The sequence below is a fragment of the Pinus tabuliformis genome, chromosome 6 (genome assembly GCF_031772625.1).
Source record: "Pinus tabuliformis cultivar Carrire ecotype Pingquan chromosome 6, CPIR1, whole genome shotgun sequence".
Taxonomy (NCBI): Eukaryota; Viridiplantae; Streptophyta; class Pinopsida; order Pinales; family Pinaceae; genus Pinus; species Pinus tabuliformis.
The window spans coordinates 1,082,280,599-1,082,305,145 of NC_142292.1; the positions used below are offsets into that span (position 1 = coordinate 1,082,280,599).

General features: G+C 38.9%; 1 protein-coding gene across 1 annotated transcript in view; it reads left to right on the top strand.

The window, feature by feature from the left end:
- Positions 1-13,788, top strand: part of LOC149262668 (protein Iojap-related, mitochondrial-like) — a 152,411-nt gene extending 138,623 nt beyond the window's left edge. The window contains exon 4 of the mRNA XM_089425037.1: positions 13,408-13,788. Within this exon, the coding sequence (XP_089281163.1) occupies positions 13,408-13,476 (69 nt within the window). The 3' untranslated portion in view covers positions 13,477-13,788. The remainder of the gene's footprint in view (positions 1-13,407) is intronic.
- Positions 13,789-24,547: the final 10,759 nt, after the last annotated feature.

Below are 24,547 nucleotides of genomic sequence, written 5' to 3' on the forward strand. Positions count from 1 at the left end.
CATCAAGTTAAGAGGAAACAACTTGTGACATCATCATAAAGAAGCATGAAAGATAGCTGAAGTCTATGGTAGTCACATATGGAAGGATATAGCTTTTGGTAACCTCATTAGAAGTATAAGTGGTACTTATGGAAAAAGAAAAAGTCATCTAGTACAAAGCTCATCATACATCAAGTTAAGAGGAAACATCTGTTGGATGAGGATACTCAAGATCCTCTGTTGGAATCTTCATCGTAATGTTCACCAATAAAAGGAAGCAAGTGTTTCATAAAGAATTCCAACTTGTAGGAATTCATGAAAGGATGGTATGATGTCAAAAGAAGTGAAGCAGATCAAGGAATTGAAGATCTTTCAATCAAGGAAGCTGTTGAAGGAAGTTTAGATGATCGAAAGGAAAATGAGGTATGTATGCTTGTATTTGATAATGTAGAGTCATGTCATATGGTTGTAGGTAACCTGGGTAAATGTTCCATCTCGAGAGCTTGATCAAAAGAAAGGATATCCTCCTTTGAAAGGATGCAGGAAGGCATGGGGCACACATCGATAAGGTGAAATCAACATAATATGTCCTCATATGAAATATGAAGTGGTTGACAGTAATTGGAGGAACTTTGATTAAAAGTTCCTATGTGTGAAGAAAGAAGGAAAGATATCGTGTAATATGCAACCATGAAGAAGGAAATCAACATCCAAGGACTGAAAGATTTGAGTATGATATCTCCATGAAAGATATGAAGACTCTGATGAAGTTTGGAAAAGAAAGAGACCCTTGACAGTATATATCTTTTGGAGATGTGTCAATATGTATGCTGGCTGCTGATGCAAACAAAAGATATCATGAAAGACCATCACAAAGTTAATTTTGATTTAATATTCATTTCTTATTTTTGAATAGTATCTGGATGAGCTTATGCAGGACTGTGAAGGAAAGAGCCGTGGATGTCTTCCACAACTAATGCCCATGTAGCAGGAGGAAAGATCCTTAAGGAAACATGGCATGAAGAAGGCAACATGGCATGAAGGGAGATCAAATATGGACTAATGGATCACTTTCCAATGAAAGGAATGATGACATGACTGACTCATGGATGGTCTATGCCCTACGAAGAAGTCTTGAAAGATGTAGATTCTATAAAGAAGAAATTCATGACATCAAAGGAAGGAGTTCTACAAGCAGTTGGTTGTCCCATGATCTCCACCTAAAGAGATGTTGGAATCAAGTTCCTGATTAAGAGAGAGCTTGGGTACATTCCTTTTATGGAATGGGTTGGTCATCCTTGGTTAAGAGGGAGTGACATATATGGTTCTCTACTTCATGTGTCATACACTAGACCAAGACTAACAACCGTAAGTCTTAGTGAAGGCCATGAGGGGAGATAGACACATCATTCTTGTCTTCACTTGGGAAGACAAAATGGAGGATTGGGTAAACATCTGGCATCCGATACTCTTTGAGGATGAGTTAGGGCATCCAAGATAAGAGTAGTCGTAGAGGACTGATATTCTTTGAGGATTGGGAATCCAAGATAAGAATATTCCTAGTGGAACATACTCTAAGAGAACTTGGGTGGGGTATGTTTTGAGAGAGACAATGACGAGGGTGTCTATACATCATTGGTCTCGCATCGTTGAACTTTGATTTTGTGGAGGGATAGAGCTGTTAGTCAAGGCCTTGCTATGTGACAATGCTGGTTGATATGATGCTATACAAATGAGTTACCAATCTGACTCTTCTAATGAGAATTCTTCAGATCGAGAATGTCCAAGCACCTTTGTGTAAACTATGAATACCTCCCTTGTTAAGAGGGAGTGTTGAGAAGTGTAACTAGGTTTGGTCTTCATAATGCCATGTGTAATTATGATTTCATACAATTGATGTAAAGAAGAAAATATTTTTTTTTTGTAATGCTTGAATCATGGGTTTCATGATCAAGGAATTTTATTTTATAGTTAAGGCTCCCATTGTGAGCCTTTATGGTTGGTCATAAAGTCATAAAGTCTAGGAAGTCAATGTCATGTATTGAAGACATGTTATATATTGTAAAATGTAATTTTGATTGTGTAAATAACAATCTAAGACCTTGTCACAAGCTACTTGTCATGTTGTCCCTTCTAAGAAGATTGAGATGTTTCTATACAAGCATGTCGACCCATATGCAAGTAGAAGTCGACTCATTTTGATGGACAAATCACTATATATAGGGCATCTTGGCCTCACTCAAGAACACAATTCGGTCAAGCAAGAAAGAAAGAGATAGAAGTGCGAAGATCACAAGAGAAGTCTTATCACCAAGCGAAGAAAGAAGGATCATCACCAAGGTTGTTTTCTGATCTGTTTTGGGTTGTTATACTCCACACGTGCGAGGATCTAGGGCTGTCTATTGCAGGAAGGACCGAAATACCATAGTCATATTGAGAGGGTAGATTTATGAGAAAATCAAGGTGATTCTCAAGCCGAGTTGAAAGAGTCTCCATCTAAAGCGAAGGGAATCAAGGTGTCATTCTCTCTCACATGCCACATTTAGGGTTTCTGAAATAGGGCTGAGGGTTGCAGATCTGAAACAAGTGACCGAAATCTGAAGGATAGCCGAGATAGTGGGAGAAGAAGGAAGTTTGACCATCGTTGACTCAAGGAAGAAATCAAACTAAGAAGGCTTGTGACTTGGTCTTGGAGAGGTTGCTGTGTCAAGGGTCTTGGTCTTGGTATTCGTCAATTGGAGTCTCTATAAGAAGAAGAATTCATTTTGGGTTTTCTTCTCAAGTTGGAGAGGTTTTGGCCTTTGTTGATCGCCTACATTCTGTGTCTCTTGTCTCTTTATTGTTTATGCTTTGGTAGTTGTTTGATGAAGAAGAACACTATAATAGTCTAACTAAAGAGAAGATCCTAATCTAAAGAGGTAAAAAGCATTTACAAACAATTATCATCAAAGAGAAATCTTCTAATCTTGACACCCTAGTTTTCTCAACACCCCACCCAGGTGTTCACAAAGTATGTCCTTCCTTGGACTATTTTTATCTTGGATAGCTGGTCCTCAAAGAATATCGGCCCTCGACTTCTCTTATCTTGGATGCCCTACCTCTTCCTCAAAGAGTACTGGATGCCAAATGCTTACCCAATTCTCCATTTTGTCTTCCCAAGTGAAGACAAGAGTGACGTGCCTATCTCTCCCTCTCAACCAGGGAGGATATATCAACCAAACCAAGCTTGTCTCTCAAATATGCAAGCTTCTTATTAGGAAGAGATTTTGTTAATATGTCAGCTACCTGCTCATCGGTGGAGATATACTATAGCTGCAACACACCATCTTGTACTAGCTTCTGAATGTAGTGATACTTGTTGTTGATATGCTTTGTCTTTCCATAAAACATTGGGTCTTCAAACAATCGTATACAATTGGTGTTATCACAATGTATCACTGTAGGGTCCATTGGTCCTTCAAATAGGACCGATAACAACTTCCTTAATGAGATAGCTTCTCTGCTTACTTCACATGCCACAATGTACTCAGCCTCAACACTACTCAAAGCAACCATATCTTGCTTTGTACTCATCCATGAGATCATGGAGGATCCCAAAATAAAACATCCTCTTGTAGTGCTCCATCCATCCCGCTCGCTGCCTCCCCAGTCAGAATTTGTATATCCAATCAAGTGGACATCATTCCTCTTACCATATTTTAGGCAGTAGTGGATTGTTCCTTGTAGATATCTCAATATATGTTTTGCTGCTATCCAATGATCATGCTTCTGCGCCACTTGGAATTGAATGAAAACATTTACTGCAAAACATATGTCTACTCAAGTATTCACCAAGTACATCATTGAGCCAATCAATTGCCTATACCTGGAAGGATCCACAAGGTTTGATTCATAACTCCTTAGTCTCTTCAAGTTTGTGATCATCGGGTTTGTCATTGGTTTTCAATCCATCATGTCAAATCTTTTCAACATCTTAATCACATACTTTCCTTGACCTAGATGGATGTCATCAGGTCCTTGCCAGACTTCCGGTCCCAAATAGTAGTGCATCAACCCTAGATCCTTCATATCAATTTCTGTTGCTAGTTGCTTCTTATATTCTTCAATTTGGCCTTCCACACCTATCAAGAGAAGATCATCCACATATAGAAGAGTGATTACCGTCTCTCCCTTCACAACCTTAATATAAAGGTTTGGATAAACAAAACTCTTTGTGAAGCCTAACCTTTGTAGGTATGCATCCATCCTAGCATACCATGCCCTTGGTGCTTGCTTGAGGCCATATAATGCCTTCTTGAATCTGCAAAGCTATACCTTTCTATCTTTAACTTCAAATCCCAAGGGTTTCTCTATATAGACTTCCTCATCAATTGTGCCATTCAGGAATGCAGTCTTGACATCCATTTGGTGGATGTTCCATCCCATTGATGCTGCCAAAGAGACCAACGAACGAATAGTTGTATACCTTGCTGTTGGAGCAAATGTCTCTTCATAGTTGATGCCTTCTTGTTGAGAGAAGCCCCTAGCCACAAATCTTGCCTTATATTTATCAATACTTCCATCTGCTGCATGTTTGATCTTGTAGAGCCACTTGGAAGTTACCACAGATTTGTCTTCAGGCCTAGGTATGATCTCCCAAACTCCATTCTTCATTATAGATTGATATTCTTCATTCATGGCATCCTTCCATTCTTGGTGATTGACAACTTCTTCAAAAGTGGATGGCTCTGCTTCTATTAGTTTTGTCATGTAGGCTGCATACCCAAAATATCGTTTGGGCTTCTTGCTTTCCCTGAATGTACCTTGAGCTGCTCCATGACCTTCTGCATCTAGTAGTGTAGACTTCAACCAGTTAGGTCTTTTTCTAGTTTCGGGGATTACCACAGGTTGTATAGGTTCACAGGGACCTTCATCTTCATGGTTTGATTCTTCTTCTTCCCTAGTAACTTCTTCTTCGAATACAGAAAGTTCTTCATCATCAGAGTCCACAGGGAGATCCTTTGATTTCTTGAATGCAATACTTTCGTCAAATATCACATCTAGATTGACTTCTATTGAATGTCCTTCCTTTATGTAGATCCTATAGGCCTTAGAAGAGTGACTGCAGCCCACAAATGTGCCCTTCATGCCTAATGGATCCAACTTCTTTCTCTTGTCCTTAGGTATATGAATATAGTGTTGAAATTTGATGACTAAAAAAAAATTCCTGTAATCCCAACCCGGTTTTAATTTCATCTTATCACTCCCATTCAGTTAAATGCCCTTTCCCATAAACATATGTTCAACATATAGAATTATGGAAATGAAATTTTCAGATTAAAACACATGGGACTGTCAACACATGCTGAAAATAAATATGGACATAACCAAACCAGAAACACACATAAAAATACACAGATTTATGGTCAACTTAGACCCAGGCAAAACCCCTTCAATCTTCTCCGAGGAAAACCTGTTAGAGAGCTCTTCAAATTGATTTATCTTTCAAGTTTAGGAAAAATACATTTGCAGACAAAACAAAACAACAAAATACAACTTATCTCTTCAGCCCAAAACTCCTTGAAAACGTGCCCACTTTGCCTCGATTTCCATGCCTACTTGAAATTGAAAATATGTATTGTACGGATACGGACTATACTCTACGGATTCCGTATGGACTGTAGGGATTTTTTTTCAAAAATTTCTCTTGAACAGTGTGCAGCTCAAAACATTCAATGTTGTTCGTACTGTACCTTCTGCTGTCTTCTATGCCTTGATTTCCATGCCCAACTTTGCCCATAAATCACTCCTTCAGCTAGCTGCAACAAATTTCTCCTTTAGAACTTTTCTCCAGCTCTCAGCCTCCTTTCTCTAATCTGCTCATGAAGAATGAATGCAGTCTTTCTTTTCTTTTCCCCCTGTTGTTTCTCTAAATGACTTTCGGGCAACCCTAAGATCTAATAGCTTAGATTCATTTAGATCAAGGGATGAGAATAAATGTGCATTTAATTCTCACTTTCTATTTTTTAACTCACCCAATTAATAAAGTACCCACATTGTACTTTATGTCTAAAGTCACTTTTCCTTATAATTTAACAATGACTTTACTGCTTATAAAGTCACTTTCACTTTATAAAGTCACACTTAGGAAAAGAATTATTTTGGACACTTTTCCCTAGGTAGAGACTAACCCATGGGAAACCACTTGTCCAAGGTACATTAAAAATCAACACTCCCTCTTACCGAGGAAAGTGTTTCTCACCACACCCATTTTGTCCCTGAAATGGACATGCTTGCCTCTTGGCAAGGACTTCGTGAGAACATCGGCCACCTGCTCATCTGTTGATATATACTCCAACTTCACTGCCCCCTTCTGAACATAGTCCCTGATGAAATGATATCTGATGTCAATGTGTTTTGACTTGTCATGAAACACTGGATTATCCGTGAGTTTAATGCAACTTTGATTATCACAGTGTATAATCGTCGGTCTCAACTCCTGATCAAGTAGGCCATACAACAACTTGCGAAGCCAAATGGCCTCACAACTAGCCTGACTAGCAACCATTTACTTGGCCTCAGAAGAGCTTAAAGCAATTGACTTTTGCTTTCGACTGAACCATGACACAACTACCGAACCCAATCCAAAGCAACACCCTGAAGTGCTTTTCCTGTCAGAAGCACAACCTGCCCAATCTAAATCTGTGTAACCTGCCAACCTCACTCCATCTCCTCGCCTATAGTCCAGACCATAATCAATAGTCCCTTGCACGTAGCGAATAATGTGCTTTGCAGCTACCCAGTGCACCTTCTTGGGCTCAACCATGAACTGGCTAAGTGTGTTCACTGCAAAGCATATATCTGCCCTAGTGTTGACTAGATACATCAAGGACCCAATAAGCTTCCTATACAATGTGGGATCTACCAAACTAGAATCTGAAGCATGAAGCTTCTTCCAGTTGGTGATCATAGGTGTAGACATGGGTCTACAATCTGCCATGTGAAATCTACTCAACACATCCACAACATACTACTCTTGCCCTAGAAATATATGCCCCTCCTTGTGCCACACCTCAAGCCCCAAAAATTAATGCATCAACTCAATGTCCTTCATCTCGAAATCCATAGCAAGATCCTCCTTGCAACCACTAATCAGTCTCTCTGCCCCAGTAATGAACAAGTCATCAACATACAACGCAAGAATGAGCGGATCATCCCCTACAACAATGTAGTATAGGTTCAGATCTGCATCACTCTTCGTGAAACCCATCTATTGCAAGTAAGTATCAAGCCTTGAATACCAAGCTCTTGCAGCTTGCTTAAGTCCATAGAGTACTCGTCTCAACTGACATACATGGGTCTCTTGCCCAAGTACCTCAAAGCCTTGTGGCTACTCAACGCACACCTCCTCCTCTATAACTCCGTTCAAAAATGCGGTCTTTACATCCATTTGATGGATTTGCCAACCCATTTCTGCAGCAATAGAAATAAGGGAGTTGATAGAAGTGTATCAAGCTACGGGAGCAAAGGTCTCATCATAGTCAACTCACTTTATCTGTGAGAACCCTCTAGCCACAAACCTCGCCTTGAACTTCTCAATGCTGCCATCTACATCATGCTTGATCTTGTAGAGTCACTTGGAAGTCACAACTGACTTTCCCTCAGGCCTAGGCACCACTTCCCGGACATTGTTCTAATGATAGAGGCATACTCCACCATAGCCTCTCTCCATACCTCCTGGCTAGCAGCCTCCTCATAGCTAGTAGGCTTAGAGTGAACAATGCTGGTAGCCTTGGCTACATAACTGCAAAACCGCTTAGGTGGCACACTCTCCCTGTTCACCCTCTTCGGAGGACCAACGGACTTCGCTTCCTTCAAGGTGTCTTGAAGCCACTTGGGCCTCCTCTTCCCTGAAGAAGCTTCCCCATAGGGAACCTCATCCTCTGCCCCCTAGTCTGGTGAAGGTCTGCCAACTGACCCTGGTGTGCCTGTACTAGCACCTATCCTCGAAGAACCTGTATTGGCACCTGTGCCTGTGTTAGCTGAAGTGCCATGTGTGCTCTATACCAGAGGACTCCCTAAAGAAGTGCTCGGTGAACTCGCCACTAGTGCCCCAGATGTCACTGACACTGAAGTAACTCTTGTACCAGTTGATCTAGAACCCTGAGGTCTTGCCCCCTGTACCTGACCTCCCTGCTGAGGAGAAGTCTGTGACTTTCTCTCATCATACTCCCGTGATCTTCGATAGACCCTCTCCTCCTCGAACTTCACATCCCTCCTAATTACCACTTTCCGTTTAGAAGGAATGAAGATCCGATAAGCTTTCGAAGTCTCGCTGTAACCCATAAAGATACCCTTTTCTACCATGGGTTCTAGCTTCGTCCTCTGCTCCTTGGGGATATAAGAATATGTGAGATATCCAAAGATACGAAGATGTCCCACATGAGGCTTCTCTCCAGTGAAAGCCTCCTTCAGAGTCATATTCCCCAATACTCTGTGAGGACTCCTGTTCTGAAGATAAACAACAGTATTGCAGGCCTCAACCCAAAAAAATAAAGGCAACCCTTGATCATGAATCATCGCTCTAGCAGCCCCAACAATAGCTCTGTTCTTCCTTTCAAACACCCCATTCTGCTGGGGGTTGTAAGGAACTGTGAACTCTCTCCTAATGCCCTCCCGTGCACAGAAGTTAGAAAACCCACCATCGGTGTACTCACCACCATTCTCTGACCTCAAGACTTGAATCTTCCTACTTGTCTGCTTTTCCACAAGAGCTTTGAAATCTTTAAAGCAACTGAAGACCTCACCCTTGGTCTTTAGGAAATATATCCAAGTCCTCCTAGAGTAGTCATTAATGAATATAACATAATACTCATAACCACCCAAAGACACATGAGACATACGACCAGTAACATCAGTTTGAATCAAGTCTAGTATACCTATAGATCTGTTGTCGCTCGCTGGGAATGGGAACTTGGTGTACTTGCCCAAAGCACACCCTCTGCAGAGCTCATAATGCTCGACATTGAAATCAGGAACTCCAATAGCGATCTCGCTCATTACTCTCAAAGCCCCATGATGCATGTGCGCCATCCTCCGGTGCCATAATTTGCACAAGTCTCTACTGCTGATGGTACTAGTGTGAGTTCTACCAGATGTGCTACCCACCAATGCTCCTGCTGACTAAAAATTGAACCTGTATAGTTTCCTAGAGCGAACTCCAATCACTTTGGCCGAAGTGATGGAAGCTCCCTTGGGATGCATCAATACTTGTCCTCCTGAGAAAGTGATGTCAAACCCCTTCTCCTCCATAGCAGACACTGAAATCAAGTTCTCCCCAGAACATACAAAACATCCATGACCTTCAAAGGAGGCAAAGAATCCCTCTCAAAGGTTGCAATCCCCACACAAACAACTCTCACAGTGCAATCATTTCCTAGTACAATCTCAATATCAAGTGCCCTCTCTGCAAGCTTTGAAAAGAACTCTCGTGCACTTGTCATATGGCGGGAAGTCCCGCTGTCTATGTACCACACATCAGGTGATGTACTCCTACTAGTTGTATAAGTAATAAATGCAAAGTCCTGGTCAAACTGTGAAGCACACTGCTCCACCTCTGCTGAAGCTGCAGTACCCTTCTTCCCCTTGTTCTTCCTCTCAAGACACATAGCAACATAGTGTCCCATATTTGGACATGCCCAACATTTGACTTTGGACATATCCGTATCTTTCTTCTTCTTCTTCTCTTTTCCCTTAGCCCCATCTGATGAGGCCCCTTTATGTCATTCTCAAGAGCTAGGGCTTATTCTTACAGTGGAAACAATTAGTCCTAGGGTTTTCATAGTGCAAACCTTTTGCTAGGGTTTACAAACCGTAGATGCTTCAATATTCAAAGTCTTCAAATCCTGCCATACTTCAAATTTGCATATTCTACAAGTATACAAATGCGTTAGCTGAAAACCCTAGAAAAGTTATTGTCAAGCCTTCTATCTGTGAGATGGAGTTCATTTCATTCCTTGATAAAAAAAAACCTAGTCTTCATATGCAAGGAAAGGATTCCAATGCTAACATATCAATGATCTCTAATATATCTATACAAAATTACAAATCCTTTTATAATACGACACTATCTTTCAAGAGAGCATAAGATAGCTTCTTCTTCATGTGATTTCATCATGACCTAGAAGACTTAGCATTATATGCAATATAGTTGACATAGGTCATTGGTTGCAAATGAACAAAAGTCACATGTACCTCTTTCAACCTTGCCTGTCCATCCTTACAGTCTTTCTATCACAGGGATCCGGTCCATTTGCAACAAAGATTATTTGATTTTTCTTCAGTTGATATATATTATCTTCCTTCAACAGAGGTACCTCAAGGCTCAAACCTTCAACCATCGAATTTTCAGACTTCATTATAATAGGGCGATAGGTTGGCTCTATTGGTGTAATTCGTCCTTTTCTTTATGTATAGGAAGGGAGCCTTGATGTCATGGCTATTTCACAGACTTGTACCACAGAGATGAGTTAGGTATAGCTTGTATTTCCATAAACTTTATATACCTTCGGATTCCTTATCACAGTCCTTACAAGGAGATATAACACTATATCTTCAGTCTTGGCATTATTCTTAGATAATGATAATTCGGCTACCTCTTCCACAGAGAAATATCTCAGAAGATACTATCCTTTTGATCCTTATACACACACAGTCTCGGTCTTAATTTACAGAGATGATTCATAGAGTTTCGGTCCCTTCCACAGACTATATATCACAGACTTTTGGTACCTTCCACAGACTATATATCACAGACTTTCGGTCCTGTAGCATAAAGATGATCACAGAATTTTCAGCCTCCTGGTTCCACAGAAATTTGGTTCAGAGGTATAGACGAACTTGGCCTTTCCAGGAGATATGTCATAGAAATATAATGCCTCGGACTTTGATGTATCATACTTTGCACTGTTTCGTCATGCCTCAGATTGCACAGAGATATTGCTTCAAATTTTGCTGTGCTCTCCACCTTCTGACTTTGTATCTTTCAGTCTCAGATCTTTACTTTTGATTAGCCTCTTAAATTTCCTTGAGTGAATAGCCTTGTCTTCTAAGTCAGATCAGATGTATGTGTGTTGATGGGCCCCAATTGAGAGATGCGAGTGTACTATATATAGCCTTCTTCCATAAACAAATGGATGCTTCTCCACAAGGATCCAAAGGGATAAAACTTGCTTCTACAGTAGTTAGGAATCCAAGAAGTTCAGATGCCTGCCTTAGATCTGTCACAGGGATATTACAACTTCATATTTGTTACCTTGATTTCATAGGGATGCTTGAGGAGACTTGGTCTTCCATAGGGATATAATTGATATTTTCAAGAGTATTCCTTGATCTTAGCATCTTAGGTCTTCTTACACACATGACTTTTTGTTCCATGTTTTCTTTCAAACTTAGGTCTACTTAGGGCTTCTTTAATAGTGCTCCTGCCTTTACCATAGCTCTGATACCATGTTGAGAAACCGTGTGCAGTGAAGTTTAATACTTGATTCCTCTTCTTGATAATTACTTTTGAATATTAAATGTCTTCTTATGACTTCTTATGTATTCTTCACCATGCAATTATACAGATGTTCAGAATATAAAAATCTCAAAGAGATGAGACACCAAAATTAAGCTGCTAGCCAGTGCAAAACCCACAAGGCGAAAACCCAACAATCCTTCTCTTATAGAATCAGATAAAAAATGAGATATCCAAGACCAAGACTAAACTACCACAAAGATTCCAAGTCAAACCCTCCTCCAAGTCTCCTCCAATAATCAAAGTCAATGCTGGTACTAGGCTGCTAGCCAGTGCAAAACCCATAAGGTGAAAACCCAACAATCCTTCTCTTATAGAATCAGATAAAAAATGAGATATCCAAGACCAAGACTAAACTACCACAAAGATTCCAAGTCAAACCCTCCTCCAAGTCTCCTCCAATAGTCAAAGTCAATGCTGGTAAAATCTGCTCCAAACACAGAATGTCGGTCCTGCAATCACTTCTGAAAGTTCGACCTCTTCCACTGAAAGTCAGTCCACACGTGCAAGGTGTTGTAGGTCAGAAATTCAGTCAACAATAGAATATTCATTTAGGCTTTGACTTCTCTTCTTTATCTCTTTGACTCGACCTGCTTCCTTCGCTAGGTTCAGAAAATACTTCTTGTTATGTTCTTGAATAAGCTCTCAAGTAGGTCAAACTTGTCCTTTATATATAGCTTTCTAGGAGGATCAAATAGGTGGCTCTTGGAGAGCTTAGGCCGACTTGGTCATCTTGTGGACTTTTGACTCAACGTAAAATTCAAATTCCTTTTTCAAATGTCCAAATGGGACATGACTCAAGTACATTTTCTTTTGACTCATTTTTTTTTTGACTTTTTAAACATGAAGAACATGCACTGACAAAAATATAACAAATATAATAAATACATCAATGATAAATTTACATTATTAATACCGGCTCTAGTTAAAACTTCAACACTGGTATCCTCCCCCTCCCCCATCACACACACACAGAGCTGGTATCCACATACCAAATCTTTGTTTTAATTTGCATGTTTAAGGTAAATCACATGGCTGTGATCATTAAGAACATAAAATAATAAAGCTGATATCTTATCCGCACAGGTAGGACTGCATGCTGTCATGAGAACAGTTTCTATTAGTCTAGATGAGTCCAACAGATACTAGACAAGTAAATAACAAGATAAGCCATAATATTGTTTAGCTGTTGAAAGCCAGAGTGTGGGGTGTAACATATATTAATATATTTATTATAGATCTATTTTATGTGCATTATCTTTCAATCTCATTCATATTATCTTGTAGGGACTTTGAGATCTGCTATCTAGCAGTCAATGGATTTTCTTTCTTTTCACTTTTTCATCTAGGGAATCCGTCTTGTATGTATTTCTTACTTTGTTGTTCTGGGCTTTTGGAATGATTCATGAAGAAAGTTATTTCAGAAATTTATAATCGAGCAAAACTTGTATACATGGTTATTATTTAAACCTGCTTTCCCCCCTATCTACGCGAAGAGGTTAATGATGTCAAAAAGAGAGTCTCTAATGCTTTCTTAATTCACTAGTAACTGCACTACTGATAATTCCAACACTGACTGCCTGCGAAAGCTACATATACCAAAGATGGATCTCAGGGTAAATCCTGGAGATTGCTATCCTATTGTAACCATGCATATGTAACTCAGATGTATTTTACAATCTGGGTATTTTGAGTCTTGACATAGAAGAAAATCAGCAGGTATGTAATAACATGGATATCTTTTCTTCACTTGTTTATCTGGTAGGACTGAAAGCATGCTTTGGTCACCTTTTATGGTTGACAGTGTTTCAGTTTATTCTGCTTTCGGTAAATGATTGATTTGACTGATACGACTTCAAACATTGTTGCAGTTACAGGAGTTGCAAGATTCTCTCAAAAAAGTTCGTCGGACGAGGAATAACAAGAAGGCTGATGTTTAGATTTGTGGAGAGTATGGTTATGGTTTCCTATTTAAGAATGAGTCTATATTTGATTAATGCCGTGCTTCTTCCAGTCCAAGGAAAGGAATGAAAATAGCTATTTTCAGGCATGCCTTGAAAATTTTGTTCCTGGGCTCATTGGTTTATTTATTTATTTTTGAGATATTAAATGAGACACTCATTCTACCTTTCTAACTGTAATAGGCTTCTAATTTTGGCTTTTCGATGTTAATATTCTGTTTATTGGATGTGTGTGCTTACACTGCTTAAGATAAATACCAAATGAGACATTTTCCTGTCTTTATAACTGTAGTCGGCTTTGTCTTTTCAATGTCAACATTCTGTTTATTGGATTCGTGTTCTTACACACCATTAGAGGTTTTCTTTGAAAATGCTTCATGTATACCTCAAAGAATAAATAAGTACAAAATACTTGGTTGCCTATGAAATACATTATTTCTTTCCACATAAATTGTTTTAGGCGATGTGCAAGGAGAGCATGCTGAATCATGAGAAGACAAAAGATCTACTGTGATCTCTTCCACAAACCCTAATCTAATTACCAAACCAGCAGATTTATAACATCATTTAAATAAATCACAAAATTGTTCACATACCATATCCTTGTCTAAAGAGAGATCAACCACAACCAAGAACAATCAACCACCCAAATAGAGTGAAGTACTACTAGTGGAGCAAATTCTTTAGGAGTGCCCTTAGGCTAAGAATGAATAAATTCACTTGAACGAGATTAAAACAAATAAGAGTGTAACCTTGCATTTATACACATCATTTAGGGGTAAGAGTGCTAGCCCGAAGAGAGTAACTAGGCCGTCCTAATCAAATATAGAAAGATACGATAAACGGATTAGTTGGATGCCCATGTGTAGGCTCCATAAAGCTATTAATACATCAATACAATGGATCGACACATGACCTCAAGTGAAGATTAATCACATGAATCTCAACAACCACCTATTTGAACAATGAACCACAGAGAGAGGACATAACAAGACATCATTTTCCTCCATTTAGTGATAGCTTCCTTATGCTGATGCATGTCCGTATGCTAGTGAAAGTGAGCTATAGAAGAGATTTGCAAAGATATCGACAAGCTGATTTGTGGAAGGAACTCGATGTGTTGGGAACTCTAATGATTCATTGGATTGTGAATAAGCTCAATGGTACTCTAATTGTCACAAAAAAAGGTGGATGGAAACTGTTGAGTGAGACCTAGTTGATTAAGTATCATTCATATCTAGGAAGGATGCTTCTCGGGTGCACTAGCCTATTCGGCTTTAGTGGAGGACAAACCCACACCCTATTGCTTCTTGGAACACCGACAAACTAGTTTAGAACCAAGAGTTACCCTAAGGTAGAGTCACTTATCAAGATCGCCCACCCAATTGAGATAAGAAGAAACCAAGGAAACAAATGTTAGCGCTAGTTGATTAGAGAATTCCCATGTGAGCAATTTCCTTGAGTTAGCGCGAATGACTTACCATTGACTCATGTGAGGCTATTGCTTCTAGTAGGGACACATAATAATTGCAAAGGAGATATTTGATGAAGAATATGCATGATAAAGTACGCTATCAACTAATGATTGATAAAGTGTTGCATCAAATATAGGTGAAGGGAACTTGGCTTGAAACTTCATCCTTGAAGCAATGGGAGTACTCAGTAGTTTGTAGTCGTCCATCCCAAAGCATTGTAAGGGATTCAATGTGTACTGAGGTTGAGAAAGCAAAAAAAGTCTAAGAATTTTGAAGTCCCATAACAAAATAAAGTAGTGCTATATCAATCATCTCAAAAGAATTCTTAAGCTACTACACCATGTTATTGATCATGAATGTGGAATGACTTGTCACAAGGAGATCATCCACATATAGCACAATAAGAGTTTGTCCATCTTGATTGTGAATGTACTTGTATAGATCAAGCTCAACCTTGTAGTGAGTGAAGCCATTATTGATATAGAAGTTGTGAGTCTTCTCATACCAAGCATGATATGCGTGCTTCAAGCTAGATAGAGGTTCCTTGAGCTTAGTGTTGAATTTTCTTATAATAGACAAATTGATCATCTAATCTGATAATTACTTCCAATGATTTACACTCAAGTTATCTTAAGTCACTTATATCATTAAGCAATTATACATAGAAATTCTCAACAGTATAATAATGATAATAGTAGGATCACAAAGAGAACCAAATACAAGAGACAAAAATTTACCTTGGGGAAACCCGACCTTGGGAAAAACCCAACAAACTTTTTTTTTTTAAGAGAATTTAATCTTCAACAAGGTTTACAACAAAAAAAATGTCTAGAAACCTATGCCAATTGTCAAGCCCAAATACCAGTTAAACATGGTAAAAAATTCCAGTTTGTAACTGTTGAATGGTTGATCTTCGTAATTAATATTTTAGCCATTGAAATATATATAATGAAAAATGTAAGACATGTTCTTCATGTCATTTTATTTTTAGCCCTTGAAAAATTAATATAGGACAAGTTCTTCATGTTAGATACAAAAGAGAAAATTTTGAATGTTGAATTTTGAATTTTTGGCTCCAAAGATGTCAAGTTGGTCGACCTTCAAGTCAAGTCGGCCTAGGCAGAGAGACACCCATTCGACCAACTAGATCACTATATATACTCCACTTGTCCTCCTCCACAAGACACAAGTTGATCTCTTACAAGATATCTTCTCGCCATCCAAGCAAAGAAGTAGAAGGATAAGGAGGATGGAATTATCTAAAGCATCTCTCTCTATCTCTTTGACTTCGCACGTGTGTCTTGTTGTCGCCTAAGATGTATACTTAGATGTGGGAAAAGTTTCCAACCCCACAAGGTATAGCCTTTATGATACAACACTTAGAGTAGGGGCTGCCACCTTTTCCCTACTCACTCCGTTTAAGCTCTCTCCTAGGCAAGGTAAGGGGGGTAGTCCTTAAAGGATGGAAAACTAAAGGAAAACTGTTCGAAACAACAAGTCTAGGAGATCTAAGGCAAGACAATTACTTCTCTTGATAACTTGAATTAAGATGAATTGGCAATTGTAAATATTATTGAGTAATGCGAGTGTTAAAGATATATTCAATTAGATCAATGTGATACTTAGTGAGTTAAAAATGAAAGACCAATGCCTTAATAACGATGCTAAAATATAGATTTAACACTTACACAAGAAGGAAATGAAACCTCAAGTCACAAGATAAGCAATGTTGCAAGACAAGGTCAGTACAAGAGATCAAAAGATTATAAGCAACTAGATCTATGAATGCTAAGACTTGATAGAACTTGCAAGAAAAGAAACTTGTACTTCCAGTGAAAAGATGAAATTAACAAGTACAAGGATGTAAAGTAAAACTTGCAAGGAAAATGATTAGCCCAAAATTCCAATTACAATAACCAGCTGAAATGCAAAATTGAGGATGCTAAATGATGAATGCACAACTAGACTAAGTGTGATGCAAGGGTCTTGGTTGATTTTAATTCATATGCTTAAAATAAGGGTGAAGTCTTCTCCTTAGTTATCAAAGCTTATCTTAGGACAAGGTTGTTGGGAGAAGTGATGGGGAAGGAGGCTAAGGCCTCATTAACGATACCTACCCAGGGCTTCTAGCAATCCAAGTGCCTCCGTTCCTACAAGGGACTCGACCACAAGAGAATTGCAAGGTCACTTGTTTTAACCATTGTTCCAGGGTCAAGCTTCTCAAATTGAATAGAGAGAAGGTGGTCTTAAAACTTTCCATCAACCAAGCTTATGCTTGGAGGTAAATTTTAAGGATGCAAATCTAATTCTAAGAATGCAATTGCAATTGCTTCAATGAGATTCACTTATAACATGATGTTTTAAATAAGAAAATGTTAAATCACTTACAATCAAGGTTTTATGATAATCACTTAGAACACAAGATTATTAGCTTAAAATAATGATTCAATTGAAGCAAATTTATGATTACTCAATGAAACAATAGAAATGAAAGAGATGATGGTTAGATCTTAATGTTAGAAACAATAGCTCAAATGCCTTTAGTTAATAGTGCTTCTTTAAGATGTTCTTCATTTATATTATATTATGACAATTGAGACAAGTGAGAATTATATGATAAAAGCACAAGTAAGCGATGTCAAATGAGATTGCTAACAAGAGGATAATGGAAAGACTGTTTCAAATCTAGAATGCAAAAGATCAAATAGCCAACAAGAGATCACAATGGAAATATGCAACTCAAGAGATTAGATCCAACTATGGTGACAATGAGACTTCAACTAATCAAATGAGAGCAAGAAAGAGGTTAGTAAAACAAATGAAAATAGAAGTTGAGCTATGAATATGAGAGATCCTCCCTTTAGATAAAGGAGGGGGATACCATGGGACTTGAACCCCAAGCTCCCTTCCAGAACAGAATCACTTTTTTTATTATTATTACAATGAAGAAGGTGTTGAGAAATCTAGGCCAAACTGTTTAAGGTTTTTACAATGATTTCTCTTTAGCATTGACAAGTTATTGTGATATTTTATTAGTTCTTCTTCTAGATTATAATGTTCTTTCATCGTCAAGAAAAATGTCAAAGATTGAAGATTACAAAAGCAACAAGAGGAACACTAGAGATAGGCTCCAAGCCAAGGCAAAATCCCTCAATAGGGGGAAACATAGAGAACTCCTTGTAAAATCAATTCAAATTATATTTCCAAGAACATAGACCCTAGACCAACATACCAAGACCAGGCTAGCTATCCAACCAAGAGATCTGCTCTTCAACAATGTTTGCTACTGTCTTCTACAAAGTTTGGATTTGTAGAGACCCTAATCTTCCATAGAAATCTCACATGTGTGGAATGAACTTGATAAATTAGCCTTCTTTCTTTGCTGTATCTCTAGTCCTCTTCTAGGGCCCTCACACTTCTTTCTTGACCGCAGAACCATGTAAAATATATGTGTTAAGTGAGTCTTTGAGGAGGTCGAAGTCCTTCTTTTATACCTTTCGCTTGGGCTAGATTAGGCTTCTCTAAGTCGACTTGATGAGGACTAGCCGACCTAGTCTTGGTGACATTCTAGATGTTGTTTTTACATAAAAAATATTTTCCTCTTCTTCATACATGAACCCTCAAAGGGTTTTTACATTATGACTTTGACTTGACTTAATAAAAAAACCCCTAGAGCACACAATGGGTGCTTGACCTATTGACCATTGACCCAAGCGTGAAACCCATGCTTTAATAAGTCAATTTATTCTATATATATATATATATATATATATATATATATTAAGTATAACAATAATTAAATTGTGTCATGGGACAAATACAATTATGAAGGTCGAAACTAGTTACATACTTCAACAAAAGGAACCCTTTAGACAATGAGATGGGCTCTTCAAAGTCTTGAGGAGATTACAAAAGAAGTGAATAAAACTTTACAACAACCAATCCCTCCTCAGGCTTGAATGAATCAATGAAATTTAATGGCTAATGACTTGCTCCAAGTTTCTCATAACCTGTTGTACCTTGGAAGACAACTTCCAACTGAGGAGAGGTTGTAGGAATTTACAGGGTAAGTTCCTCAGACAGAACACCAAAGGACACCGCTCACAACCAGATCGCAGATCAATACACCAGTATTTTGACGTGGTTAAAACCCTCAAAGAGGGAAACAGTCCACGGCCTGAGCCAACGCGGCCACTTCAGGGAATTTATTAATAAAAGAATGAAAATTTACATATGCTTCTCTCATAGACGGATTACCCTACAAATGAACCTCCATGCGCTTTAAATAGAAATCATGGACCAATCAGGTGTTAAGCCACGGATCAAGTGTCGGTAATACCGAGGAGAGAATGAACCGTCGGATCACTACATATCGTGACCGTCAGATTGTAAGTTACAAAATGTACAAGGTAAAGAAACACACTTTACCTAACTTTATATTAGACCAAGTTGTACTTAACTATTTCCTATGTGTCGGAATATCCTAACATCCCCCCTTAAGAACAACTTGGGATAGGATTGAAGGATTTACAAATATGACACAATAGGAGAAGGAAGGAGGCACTAGAGCCTATCCCCCCTTAGTGACAACTTCCTGAACTCCAACCATAAATCGAAGTTTAGTGAACTTCGCCTCTGTGAGAGCCTTTGTAAAGATGTCTGCAACTTGATCATCTGTTGAACAATATTGCACTTCAAGAACATGGTCATGAATGAGCTTTCTGATGAAGTGCATGTGCAGTGCAATGTGTTTGCTGCGCTGATGTTGGACTGGATCTTTGCATAGCTGAATGGCACTTTGATTATCACACCAAAGTGTAGTCGGATGGTGTTGCTGAAAGCCAAATTCTGACAGGATCTGACGAAGCCACAATGCTTCCTTACTAGCTTCTACGGCACCACGATATTCTGCTTCTGCTGAAGAAAGAGAAATGGCACCTTGTTTCTTGCAAGCCCATGTAATAGGTCCTGAACCAAGAGTGAACACATAACCTGCAGTAGACTTCCGATGATCAGGGTCACCAGCCCAATCGAAATCAATGAAACCAACCAATAGAGGAGATGCTTCGGCACTGTAATGAATCCCAAACTGAACTGTACCTCGAACATAACGAAGTATTCTTTTAGCTGCTTTCCAATGACTTTCACGTGGGTTTTGCATAAACCGAGCAACAAGGCCAACGGCAAAGGAAAGGTCAGCTCGAGTATGGGTTAGATACAGAGGTTTTCCTACAAGTTGACAGTATAAGGTAGCATCAACTTCAGGAGAAGTACAAGTGACTGAAAGTTTGACTCCAGACTGGAAGGGAGAAGGGGTTGGCTTACAGTTTTCCATGTGAGAATGGCGTAGAATATCACGGGCATACTTGGACTGGGAAAGGGAAATACCCTCCTTGGATTGCAAGACTTGAAGACCGAGAAAATAATGTAAGTGTCCTAAGTTTGTCATTTCAAATTTCTTTTTAAGGCTGGACTTCACATGGTTTATAAGGTTGGGATCACTACCAGTAAGGATAAGATCATCAACATAAAGAACAAGAATGATAAGAGACTTGCCCACTTTCTTGGTGTAGACAGTATTGTCAGAATGACACCTAGAAAAGCCAGATTCTAAAAGAAAGCTATCCATTTTGGCATACCACGCTCGAGGAGCTTGCTTGAGACCATAAAGGGATTTCTTAAGCCGACATACAAGGCTGGAGTCTGTTTGTATAAAGCCAATAGGTTGTTCCATATAGATTTCTTCATGCAAGTCCCCATGCAAGAAGGCGGATTTAACATCCATTTGATGGACTTCCCATTTGAAAGAGGCAGCAAGGGAAAGAACAAGGCGGATAGAGTTCATTTTGGCAACAAGGGAGAAGGTTTCAGTGTAGTCAATGCCTTCAACCTGTGAAAAACCTTTAGCAACAAGACGAGCTTTATGTTTATCAACTTTCCCATCTGGTCCATACTTGGTTCTGTAAACCCATTTGCATCTAACAAGTTTTCGTCCCTTTGGTAGAGGAACAAGATCCCATGTATCATTTGCCAATAATGAATGATATTCTTCATTCATAGCTGCTTCCCAATCTGGATGGCCTGAAGCTTCTGCAAAGGTGTCAGGATCATAATTTACTAGAGCTTGAGCCAGTAAAGAAGAGGCTCTGTCAAACTGAGAACGTGTGCGTCGCTGATCTGTAGGATCACTGGCAAGATCACCTGCTGCATCTCGAGTAGCACGAACCCATTTTGGAAGCTGAGGAGCTGAAGGAGGATCCTGAGATGGCGGGGGAGGATTGTCATCCTCACTTTCATCATCTGAAGAAGAAATGTTTTCAAAAGTAGAAGAGATAGGGAGAGGTGGCACATCCGCCGGACTAGGCTCGCAGGCCGATATATTTTCATCAAATTTTACATCTCTTCTAATGATAACATTTTTGGACTTAAATGGAATAAGTCTATAGCCTTTGACATCTTCAGAATATCCAACAAAAGTACATTTTTCACTCTTAGGTTCTAAAGCTTTATGCTTTTCATCTGGAATATGGGCCCACACTTCACTTCCAAAAACACGAAAGTGACTTACATCTGGTTTGATTGAGCTCCATGCTTTTTCTGGAGTGATATTCTTTAAAGCCTTAGTAGGAGTGCGATTTATTATGTAATTTGCACAGTTAATTGCTTCTGCCCAAAAACTAAGACCAAGTCCTTTAGATTGTAGCATACAATTAGCCATTTCCTTTAAGGTGCGATTTTCCTTTCAGCTACACCATTTTGTTGTGGAGTATATGGAACAGTATGTTGCATTTGAATTCCATTCTCAGTGCAAAAGTTGATGAATGTGTTTTTAACATATTCTCCGCCATTAACAGATCTTAGCTTAAGAATTTGATGTCCGGATTGTTTTTCAACAAAGGCCTTGAAGGCCAAAAATGTGTTAAATACTTCACTCTTGAGTTTTAAGAAGTATATCCAAGTGCGTCTGGAGAAATCATCAATGAAAGTTAAGAAATACTTGCAACCAGAGAATGAAACAACTGGAAGTGGACCACATAAATCACTATGCACAAGCTGTAAAGGGGCTGAGGCGTGCCAAGAGGCACGTTTTTCAAAACTGTCCCGATGATGTTTTCCGAGTACACATCCGGAACAAACACCATCTCTGCAAGATACCATAGGAAGACCTGTCACCATATTTTCTTTACATAGATGCTGAAGGGAGCGATAGTTTAAGTGACCAAATCGCTCATGCCAAAGTTTGCTCACTTCATCATTATGAGCAACAAATACTGAGGGAAGATTTGATGACCCAAAGTTGTGAAACTTATACAACCTTGTAGAATCATCAGCAATGCCAGTAGCTAAAATCTGTTTAGGATCTCTTAGGTCCTTGATTATAACATCATGAGGTGAAAATTCAACGATTTTACCTTCACCTGAATGAGTTATCTGATATACAGATAGAAGGTTGCAGGATAAGGTTGGAACACATAATACATCATTAAACTGACCATTGTCTAGATGAACAGTTCTAGTCCCTACAACACTAAGAGATCTGTCATCACCAACATATATATTTTTGGTGTTACAATCATTTAAAGAAGAAAACATGGCTTTGTTTTTGGCCATGTGATAAGAAGCTCCAAAATCAATGAGCCACTCATGAGAATGAGAAAAAGAAGATACATTTAGTACATAGCCAGACCGAGATGCTTGACAACCACATGCAGAAAGTGCCATTCCTGAAGATGAAGTTGAAGTTGAAGATTGCTCCAAATGGATGTTATGTTTCTTCATCGCTGCTTCCAAGGCTTCCATCTTCTTAAAGCATTTGGATTCTAAGTGGCCATCTTGATTACAAAAGTTGCAATGTCTATCAGTCTTCTTCCATTTGTTTTTATTTGTCTTATCATTTTGTTGAAATGATTTTTCATTTTGAGGCTGAGATTGCTTAGGACCTTTGTTTGGTTTAGGACCATTCTTTTTAGGATATGACTTCTTAGGATTCTTTGAATTTGGTTGCTGCTGGGCGGCTAACGCTTTCTTGGAAGAGTTTCCAAGATTAAGAAGACCAAGGTGTAAGATTTTTTCTTGTTCTCTTATTAAAGAATCACAAAAAGAGTCAAAGGAAGGGGACTTGTAATCTGTTCCTTGAGAAATGAAGGCTTCTCTTGTAGAATGGAAGGTGGAAACAAACACAGAGTAGGCTGGTCCCAACTTAGTAAGAATGGAATAGATAAGGTTACTATCTTCTTTCTTAACCTTAACACCTTCCAAGAGATATCTAAGGGTCTTGAACTTGGACAAGAAATATTCAATGCAAGAAAAATTATTAGCGTCCAATGTAAGCAACTCATTTTCAAGTTGATGGGCTCTAAGTTCATTTTTAATCCCAAAAACTTTATTGATTTGTTTCATTGCTTCATCAGGAGTATCAAGTTCTGCAATATGGAATCTAAGATATGGAGAAATAGACATCCCTATCAATCCACGTGCTTGATCTTGCCTATTTTCCCATTTAGCAGCTTTATCTTCATCCTTCGGTTTTTTTTCTTGGCCTGAGGCTATTCTGTAGAGACCTTTACTTCTATGTAAATCCTCAATGTAGGACAACCATTGGAAGTAGTTGGTGCTATCAAAGGTAACTTGGTATTGACTTTCCATTTCAACGGAAACTAAAGCTAAAGATGTTGAAACTAAGTGTTCCAATGGATAGATCTCGAAAAATTAGGCTGGTTTAAAAAAAACGGCTCTGAAAACGGCTTCCGGATGAAGAAGTTATGGCTTTTTAAAAAAAGTTGTTGAAGATGTCGACGAAGTGCGGGAATGTGCGGAAATGAAAAATCCGCCCTCACAAAAAGGAGATTTGAACCCAAGACCTCTACTCTCTTAAAATAGCTTTGAACCAATTGAGCTATACAAAAAATTTGAGAGAGAGAGAGAGAGGGGGGGGGGGGGGGGGGTTGATGCTTTGGGTTGCGTGCTTGAGAAGGCTCTTTTTCCCTACAAAACAAAAAACAAAAAACCCAACACGGACATACAAAAAAAACGAACCTTGTGGCTCGAAGTTAGCTTTAGCCGAAAAACTAAATATTTTCAAAAATGAACCTTGCGGCTCAAAGTTAGCTTTAGCCGGAAACTAAATATTTTCCTCAATGTTTCTGATTTTTCGAGATCACACTAAGGCGCAGCGGAAAAGAGCATACGCATGAGAAAAATCCTTCATTTCTTTTTCTGATTTGCCCAGATCGCACAGAGTCGTAAGGCAAAGAGCATACGCAGAAATGAAAGGTATAGATCCGGTAATAAAAAAGGCTAAATAAACCGAAACCGAAATAAACAGAGAGAAAATAACTATAAACTGCAAATAAACACTGTATACCTCCAGATCTTAAAAATGACGCAGCTAGGGCTACCGGAAACCTTTTTGCGTGAAACGAAAGGGGTTCCTCACTGGAACAGATGCTCCCAACACAACAGAGCAGTCCTCTCGGCCCGAAAGCAGTCAAAAATAGTAGATCTAGGAAACGGCAGTCGGATGCAGTTCTACTGGCTTCAGATTTGGATCACCAACGGACGCGGCCTTCAAATAG